Source organism: Lycium ferocissimum, chromosome 6 (assembly GCF_029784015.1).
Source record: "Lycium ferocissimum isolate CSIRO_LF1 chromosome 6, AGI_CSIRO_Lferr_CH_V1, whole genome shotgun sequence".
Classification (NCBI taxonomy): domain Eukaryota; kingdom Viridiplantae; phylum Streptophyta; class Magnoliopsida; order Solanales; family Solanaceae; genus Lycium; species Lycium ferocissimum.
The window spans coordinates 3,111,599-3,120,723 of record NC_081347.1 but is presented as its reverse complement, the minus strand read 5'-3'; the positions used below and the strand labels follow the sequence as shown (position 1 = coordinate 3,120,723).

General features: G+C 34.9%; 1 protein-coding gene across 2 annotated transcripts; it reads left to right on the top strand.

The window, feature by feature from the left end:
• Positions 1 to 230: 230 nt before the first annotated feature.
• LOC132058933 (senescence-associated protein SPA15, chloroplastic) lies at positions 231 to 6,916 on the top strand. 2 transcript variants are annotated; one of them, XM_059451363.1, is made up of 13 exons: positions 231 to 386; positions 1,963 to 2,299; positions 3,014 to 3,154; positions 3,730 to 3,803; positions 3,886 to 3,962; positions 4,051 to 4,122; positions 4,614 to 4,682; positions 5,026 to 5,072; positions 5,189 to 5,303; positions 5,380 to 5,448; positions 5,805 to 5,908; positions 6,375 to 6,450; positions 6,535 to 6,916. In XM_059451363.1, the coding sequence occupies exons 2-13, from the start codon at positions 2,055 to 2,057 to the stop codon at positions 6,682 to 6,684; spliced, it is 1,239 nt and encodes a 412-aa protein (XP_059307346.1). In that variant the 5' UTR covers positions 231 to 386; positions 1,963 to 2,054; the 3' UTR covers positions 6,685 to 6,916. The 2 variants fall into 2 exon arrangements, with proteins under 2 accessions (XP_059307346.1, XP_059307347.1); XM_059451364.1 differs by lacking the exon at positions 231 to 386 and adding an exon at positions 586 to 669.
• The last annotated feature ends 2,209 nt before the right edge of the window (positions 6,917 to 9,125 follow it).

Sequence of the window (9,125 nt, the reverse complement as noted above, 5' to 3'; positions counted from 1 at the left end):
ATATCTATTGCTTGTTTAGCCCACAAGTTTTAAAAATTTATTTTCATTCTTAAATTCCGTGCCTAATCAAATTATATCATATAAATTGAGACAAAGAAGCACATAATAACTAAAGGACAAAATTTGTATACGAAGACAATTATCTAGATTTTTTTAATATAAATCCTCCAACTGAAAATGAGTGTTTCTCTTATTCCAACTGTATCCATACCCCAGCAGTTAATTTTCTTTTGTTAGGTAGTGTTGGCAAATAAGGGACCATATGCTATATTTGTGGTTACAAATTATCCATTTTTTGAGTGCTTACTTTTTTCTTTCCCTTTAGCTTAGCTAAATCCACTTATTCCAACCCCACTCCCCCTCTCTCTTTGTACTCTGTAGCAAAGGTAAGTCTTTTTTCTTTAATGTGCAATTGAGTTAATTCCTTCATCTCTATCTTTCTTGTTCTAAGATGAAATTTTTATAGTTGCTTTGCTTTATTTGCTTATTTGTTCAAGTGGGGTCCATCAAATTCTTCCATGATTTCATCATTATTGTCCACTCAGTCTGTTCATAACTTGTTCCTCTTGGGTGTCTTTATAAATGACATTTTATAATGCTTTGAGGTGTTTGTTCTTGTGTCGAGCGTCCACCGGAAACAGCCTCTCTACCTCGCAAGGTACAGGTAAGGTCTGCGTACACTACGATTCGTGGGATTACACTGGGTATGTTATTGTTGTGTTTCCATGTAGGTGTCTGTCAAAATTCTAAAGATTATAGCTTTATTATCCCCTCAGTCTGTTTATAAGTTGTACCTCTTTGGTTGCTGAAACTGATGCTTTTTCTGTTTTGCTTAGCTTTATTTTGATTAATTTCCATATGGGGGTCCATCAAATTCTTCCAAGATTTCATCTTTATTGTCCCCTAGTCTGTTCATAACTTGTACCTCTTGGTTGCTGAAACTGAGGATTTTTTTTATTTTTTTTTTGTTAGCTTTATTTTAAGTGGTTCCCATATGGGTGTCCATCAAATTCTTCCAAGAGTTCATCTTACTGCCCTATTAGTCTGTTTATAAGTTGTACCTCTTGGTTGCTGAAACTGAGTATTTTTCCACTTGTTTATCTTTATTTTGATTGGTTTCCTTGTGGCTGTCTATGAAAATTCCAAGATTTTAGCTTTATTATCCCCATTCTGTTCTCAATGGTACCTTTTGGCAGAAGAGGTGCTAGGATTTTGAGTTTATGGGTTCTCAATAAATTATTTATACATATTAAGTGGATTTTTGACACAAATACCGGGTTTGGGTCAAAGCTACTGGGTTTTGCCGAATCCATAAGCGAAACTGTAACTTCTCCTCTGCCTCTTGGTTACTGAAACTGAGAAGATTTCTGTTTTGTATGAGGTCAAGTTTCAAAGCAAACAGGTAGTTTAAGTTTAGCTAATTATGAGAACTGCTGAGAAGCTCTTGCTGGAGAAAGACTAAGAAAGAACAAAGATAGATAACTAACTACCTTTTTCATGAACTTCTACAGATGACTGGTTGAATTCATTCAATATGACGGTATTTGATTGAAGACGGAGTTTAAAATGTTAATTTGACTTATCTATTACATTAGCGATAGCTCAAGGAAATATTAAAGTAATGGTTAAAAAGTTAGTTTGATGGAAAACACAAATGAATTTGAATTCTTAACACAAGTTGGATAAATGAGTGGTGTCAAACATTTTTTGAAAGGGGAGACTTCACACAAAGTTATTGCACCATATTTTAAATACATCTCTCCTTAAAATCACAATAGTTAAAATGCAAAAATATTTTATACATTGGAATTAGATTATCTGTTTTGTTGTACACTCTCTACCAGCAAGGACATCATAGAATAACCTTCGTCTTTATTTACGTCAGTAACCATTTTGATACTACACAGTTATTCATACTCTAAACTAAGAATCTCATTTGTTAGAATTTGCTTTGCCTTTCAGGTTTTCGGTTAATGCTTTGTAAAATATTTCTTTGCCTCTCCGGATACAGCCAGGAAGTTTTGTTTTTGCCTTGCATGATCTTGTAGATAACCATGGCTACCTCAAATGGGATCATTTATTATTCTGCTAAATCACCTCAACACCCAAAGGTTCACAACGGATATTCTCCTATACCAAGACTGAAGTTTTCTAATAAGGGGTTCTGGGAGGTGTGCGGAAAACTAAGCAACCGTGTCATCTTCAGGGGATCTCCTGTGTTATGTCGCTCAACAGAAACACATGATACTGAGACCAAAGAGTTTGCTAGAAACAGTGGTGATTGTTCCAACATATCTAGGCAAGCACGGTTCAATCTCAATCAATACATACCAGCAAAAATATGAAAAGAACTATTTAGAAATGAAAATTTAAGACACTGTCATCATTACTCCGTCCGTTTCAATTTGTTTGTGTTAGTTTGACTCGGCACGGAGCTTAAGAAAATGAAGCAGACTTTTGAATCTTGTGGTCAGATGTGTATAATGTACCAAAATGCCCTTTGAATCTTATGTTCTTAAATATGTCATGTAGGATGCTGGGTGTAAAGAGTTACTAAATATAGAAGGTGGCATTCTTTTGAAACAGACTAAAAAGGAAAGTAAGACAAACAAATTGAAACAGAGGGAGTATTAGTTTTTGTTCAAAGTCTAAACATTCACTAAGAGACTATTGATTAGGGAACTTTGTGTTGGCTTCATGAGGAAAGCATTTCCTTGTATTTGAGGATGCTAATCAGTGTAGCTTACTATAAATACTAATCATCTTTTTCTGCTTAAAATATATTCGCATGAGATCATTCTTAATATAGAACTTCTTTGCAAAAAGGAAAGAGAAGATAAGGAGAGGATAGGGAACAGCAGTGTATTTTGGATAGAATTAATTCAGCTACTTCTTTCCTCTCCCCCTTTCCTTCCAAATCCTTCCTTACAAACACTATTATATTGCTGCTTCTTGGATTTCTTGTGTTGGTATTATTGTAATTTTTGTTCATCTCTGGACTATATTTTTGCAGTGTACAAGAAGATGATCAAGCAATCACAGTTGGGAAAATTATTCCGTCAAGCCAGGCGATTGCTGAAGCTTGTAAATTTGCTTACAACGATGCCAAATTTGTGAATGAAAGGGCTAAGAATGATATTGTGCTGCTTTCTCGGTACAATATGTGCCTGACATTTTATGCATTATTTATTCAAGTCTCAAATCAGTTTAATATAATTACTCCCTCCGCTTCAATTTATACGGCGGTATTTGATTGGGCGCGGAGTCCATGAATGAAAGATTTTTGGAACTCGTGGTACTAAGCATGCCATGAGGTTTCTGAGGCTATAAAAGCATTCCACTATAAAATAAGAAGTTCAAAATTAAGTTGTTTCCAAATATAGAAAGGTGTCATTCCTTGAAACAAACTAACAAGGAGGTAGTGCCAAGTAGAGGGATTACTTTAAACACCCTGGAAAATCCTAAAACGGATCCTAAGCTTGATTATTGTCTTCATCACCCCTTCCCCCTCCTTCTTCCTCGCTATTTTTTTTTATTTTTTTTTGGGTCAAAGGTAACCATTCTTCCTCACTATTATTGAAAACGAAATAGTTTCCATCATCATTGTGGGGTTGGTGAAGACAATAATCAAATGCCTCAATACATCATCTTGACAGACTACTTTATGAAATGAAATATGATAAAATAGCTTCATGTGAAATATCTTCTCAATTAATTTTTACATAACAGGGAAATAATGAGAATGGACGCTCGTGCACGCCAAGATGTTGCATTTCTTGGTTCGGAGTTTCTTAAGCTTGATGGTAAAATTCTTCACTCGGTTCTCTAGCTTTGACACATGATGAAAGAATCATATTCAACTGGCTATTTTCTTTCTTTAATTAGCTCGGGCAAGGGAAGATACTGAGAAAGTTGATCATGATGTTAAGAGAAGAGCCGAAAGAATCCATCATGTTGCCACTGTAAGAGAGTTTTGTACCTAAAATTACTACCATAAGATATGTCATCACCATCTTTTCCTTGTGAATGCTTATTAATTGTGCTTAGCAGATTCTTAAAAACATAGCTCAATCGAGACTGAAAAAAGCTGCTGATCGACACTGGAGCGATGGCGCTTTGGAGGTGTATTTTTTCACTTATTCTGTTGCGAAGTGCATCTTTTCACTTGTTCCCTAAGTTAACTGGAGGCAAAGAGGACAGAATCATTTTCTTGGGGAATTTAAAATATAATTTTACCTCTGAATTCTGATCTTTTATTTAGGCTTCAAGATCTGAAATTGTAATATACTGTAATTTAACTTGGGTAAGATGAAGCAAGAGTTAAATATTGACTTTCAAATACATTCTAATGGCCCCACCAGATAGACCGCCTATTAGAGAGGTAATTGCATAATCCCAGTCCAAATAGGAAAGGGCTTCTAATTGGAGATACAAAATGCAATAAAAGGTTATAAACTTTGGAGCACTGATAGTTACCAGTTTCAAAAAAAGGTTATAAACTTTGGAGCACTGATAAATTGCAAGTTTTGCTTTGCACACCGATAGGTTCATCAAAATTATTTGGTGGCTAATATAAATAATATAAAAGCAGCTGATTTTTTCCCAATAATCAGGCTGATTTAAGACGTGCCGACTTTGTGGCGAAACAACGTGCAATGGAAGATTCTCTGATGGCTTTGGAGGTATGGTTATTGCAGAAAAAGGATTTAATCTTCCATATGTTGTGTTTTATGAAGGCGTCTTTATTTACTTGCTCCTTTTTATCAATGACTGCACTCGTTACTTATACACTCCGTCCGAATTCATGTGGCACTCTTTCCTTTTTCGTCAGTCCCAAAAAGAATGACACCTTTTAATATTTAGTAGCAATTTGACTTTAAACTTTCCATTTTACCCTTAATAAGATGATTTATAGCCACACAAATATCAATGGCTTATTTTAGACCACAAGTTTCAAAAGTCTTCATTTCATTCTTAAACTCCGTGCCCAGTCAAACACGCTCAACTACATTTGTGGTTTTGCAGTTTGTCAAGAACATTCATGATAGAATGGTGAGCAAAATGTACAAATTGTAAGTTCATCTAGTGATTTTGCATCCTAGCAGTAATAACAGGAAGAAAAAATGCACAATTCATCTGACTTCAATTCTTCATTTCTGCTCCCTACTGGTATCCATCATCTGTTCAGAAAAAGAAGTTCCATAGATTCAGAGAAAACGAGGCATATTACACTTGAGAAGAATGGGAAGACTCTGGAGTTTCTTCCTGGGGAAGTTTCTGCTGATCGCCTCACTGCTATCCAGGTATTGAGCCTTGTCTGCTATCAAAGTTCTAATGATTATTCTTCCGATATGTATAATTGTATATTACCACATGCAGGAAGCTTATTGGGATATAGCATCTGCACTTTCGGAAGCTGATGGAATTGACTATACTGATCCAGAAGAGGTCCTAACTTAAAAAACTTGAATTGATACTCCCCTCCATCCCAATTTATGTGACTTTTTCCATTTCGTCAGTCCCAAAAGGAAAAGAATGACGCCTTTCTATAGTTAGTAACAATTTAACATTAAACTTCCCGTTTCACCCTTAGTGAGATGATTTATCGTCATAGTAATATCTATGACTTATTTTGGACTTCAAGTTTCAAATGTCTTCTTTTCATTCATAAACTCCGTGCCCAATCAAACACCTTTACATAAATTGGGACAGAGGGAGTACTATAATTTCCTGCTATGACCTTTGATGTATTTATGCTTCTTTTTGATATCTCATTTCTTTTATAAATTTACTGGTTGGAGTAGCTCGAGCTGTTGGTTGCAACACTCATAGATCTTGATGCAATGGATGGTAAAAGTAGTGTATCATTGCTGGCTGAGTGTTCAAGTTCTCCTGATGTAAATACAAGGTTAGCCCTTTTTTTTTTTTTTTTTCCCCTCTTTGGACATTTCTATGAAATGAATTAGAACTTGTGGTATTCTATTTCGTGCTATCTTCTCTAATATGTGCAACTAAACCTCAAATATTTCATACCCAAGGCTCCCAAATTAGTGTTTCTGTTCCTTATAATCAACAGCACTTTGTTTAGGATTGATGTATCTGTTAGATTTCCAGCTTAAATTCAACCTTACTTTTTGGTAGTTAAGAAATTATTGAACTTACAGACTCTTAAAGATTTGATATGTAGCCTGTTCATATACATAGATTGAAGCGATTTCAACTTCTTTTGTCTAATATAATCTTGAGACGAAGATGAAGGCGTAACATCCTCATTTGTAATACTTTTCTTTTTTTGGTTGGTACTGCATTTGTCATTTTAGATCTAATCTATGACTTGGGCACTTGTAAATTTCATGGGAAATTTCATCGTGTAGGAAAGCATTAGCAAATGCACTCTCAGCTGCACCATCCATGTGGACTTTAGGAAATGCCGGCATGGGAGCGTTGCAGGTAATTTTTTACGGAAAACATTTTCTCTTATTGACATCATTCAACACAAAAGATAACGGAAGCTTTATATATGTGTCCATATAGAGACTGGCAGAAGACGATAACCCTGCCATTGCTGCTGCTGCATCGAAAACCATTCTTGAATTGAAAAGACAATGGGAAATAGGAGAGGGCGATAGCTGGAGGTTCATGGTGGACGAAGAGTCACCCGAGGACGACAATGGAACATATTAGAACCTGCCCCATAACTCAAAATACTGTAGATATCTAGATGAAGGGACTAATCGATATTTCAGAGTCCTGTGAAAAATAGTTCATAAGCTCTACTTACATTAGAAAACAAAAAAGAAACAAATATCCCAAAATGATATTCATCCTTTTATGCTTTGCAACTTGTTTGTCTCTTTGGATCCTTGATATTTTAAGTATAAAAAGTCTAAAGCAACACTTTATTCTTCTTATTATACACACCCACTAGATTTCTAATAAATTTCTTGTTCGAACATTTGAGATTTGACACATCCGACTTTCTTTGAATAAAAAAATGTCTTGATTCGAATTCCAACATATTGTGCTAGAGTTTTTTCGTGATTGTGTAGAGTATTTTTGTCAAAATATTTTTTTCTGCATGGACCTTTCTCTGTCTGAAGCAATTTTTAACCGGTCCTTAATAATTTCTATCTTGTCTTCAGTTTGTTGCATAATTTCATGACCTAAAAGTTTTCTTTCACCAACTTCACTCCAACACAGAGGGATTTTGCATTTCATCCCGTATAAAGGAGCATATGTAATTAACACTGTGATTATCTCTTAATAAATAAAATTAGCTTTCAAATTGTCGATGAAGAAGATTACAAGGCCACAAGTAGTTAGCGTTAAGTTGTAGCTATTCTTTGAGCAACCTATCCTTCAGCAACTCTTAACTGTAACTATCTGATTCTTTCTTAAATGGGAGATACATGTAATTATAGTTTCCAATTTGATGTTTTATGTCCTCCAATGAAACCTTTTTTTGGGGGGTTATCTAGTTTTTATGGGTCAAATTTAGGCTTAGGCAAATGAGAAGAAATCAACTAACTAGTTTTGTCTTGCTTGAATTTTGAATCATAGTTTTTGTTCCAACTTCACTAGACCACATACCCTTGAGTGCTTTATTTGTGATGTGAAGCTAAGTGGGTGTTTGGACATAAGAATTGTGAAATTTGAAAAAAAGTAGTATTTATTATCTAGTTGAAAATGGTATTTGAAAACTGGAGTTGTGTTAGGACATGAAGACAAACTGGAGTTGTTTTTTAGTTCTATGAATGATTTGGAGTGAAAATAGTGCATACAGCTTTATGGAGTTCTCGAATTCTGAAAAATGATAACAATTCTATGTCCAAACAATTTTCTAGAATAAATATTCCGAAAAAAAGTGAACTATCCATGGCGAAACGGAAACTAAGTCAAATCAAAGAATTGAAATTAGATAATCACAACTTAGCTTTACCTCAAGGGCGTAGCTTACAGTGTGTGAGCGTCTTTGAGAAGTAGCATTACTGAGTTGGATTTTGTCAAAGGCCAGCTTAAAGAGAAGCAAGGCACAAAATATGCTAGAGTGTTTCGCTTAGCAGGCGCTTCAGCCAGGGGCGGAGCTAGGTAGGCTCCAGGTGGTTCATCCGAACCCCTCGGCAAAAAATTATACACTGTATATATAAGATTAAAATTATTTTTTATGTGTATATAGTAGCTGATGAATTCTTTTGACTTTTTCGTATATTTACTTCTTCACATTTTTGAACCCCTAGGTGAAAATCCTGGTTCCGTCACTTCAGCCTTGTCATTAAGGCTCTAAGATATACTTCTCACTGTCAATGGGTTTAGGACATCCAAGGGACCATATGGAGTGTTGCCTCGATCTCCTAACACGAATGTAGGATTCATTTTTACGGAAAGTTTGATCTCTCCAAAATTACTTATTTAGTATTTTTATGTCTGATCAAGAGTTTTTTTTCTTTTTCCAAAGGATGTTAACTCTTAGAGCCCGTTTGGATTGGCTTATAAGTTGCTTATAAGATGTTTTCACCTTTTTTTGAGTGTTTGGGCATTGAATTAAAGTCATTTTGTCTTAAAATAAGTTCTCAAAAAATAATTGACCGTTTCGACTTAACATTTATCTAAAGCACCTTATAAGCTGTTTTCAGCTTATAAACTGCTTAAAATAAGCCCATCCAAACAGGCTCTTAGTCTTGTAAGTTATCGACTTTGCCAGTTTTTTGTCCAACAGGTTGTTCTTTCTGCTAATTACTAATTAGTTGTCTTCATTGTTATTTGAATGATTCATATTGGAAGCAAGATAGAAGTTGTTTCCGCTCCCTAGTGTAATCTTTAGATGAAATGTATAAATAAATAATTATGCCTCTTTTCTAATATCTTAAACTTTTAAAATAAAGTGGTCCTGACATAATTCATTAGGTGAACTACAAAATTACTTACTAGATGCCTTACTAAAATTGGCTGCGACTAGAAAAGTTTGTGCTTATTTTCTTATTGCACCACACAGGATCAACAGTGTTCGAGCTTACCCTTTGCATAATTCGAACTTTCAGTTTATTCAGGGTTAATTAAGCCATATTAGTACAAGCTAGAAGGATTGGAGCTATTGGATATTGCTCTGTCCTACTATAATTTAACAA

Coding starts and splice junctions, on each gene's coding strand:
- LOC132058933 (XM_059451363.1), top strand. CDS start 2,055: ATGGCTACCTCAAATGGGATCATTTATTATTCTGCTAAATCACCTCAA. Junction 3,804..3,885: donor GGAGTTTCTTAAGCTTGATG/GTAAAATTCTTC, acceptor TTCTTTAATTAG/CTCGGGCAAGGGAAGATACT. Junction 4,123..4,613: donor GGAGCGATGGCGCTTTGGAG/GTGTATTTTTTC, acceptor CCCAATAATCAG/GCTGATTTAAGACGTGCCGA.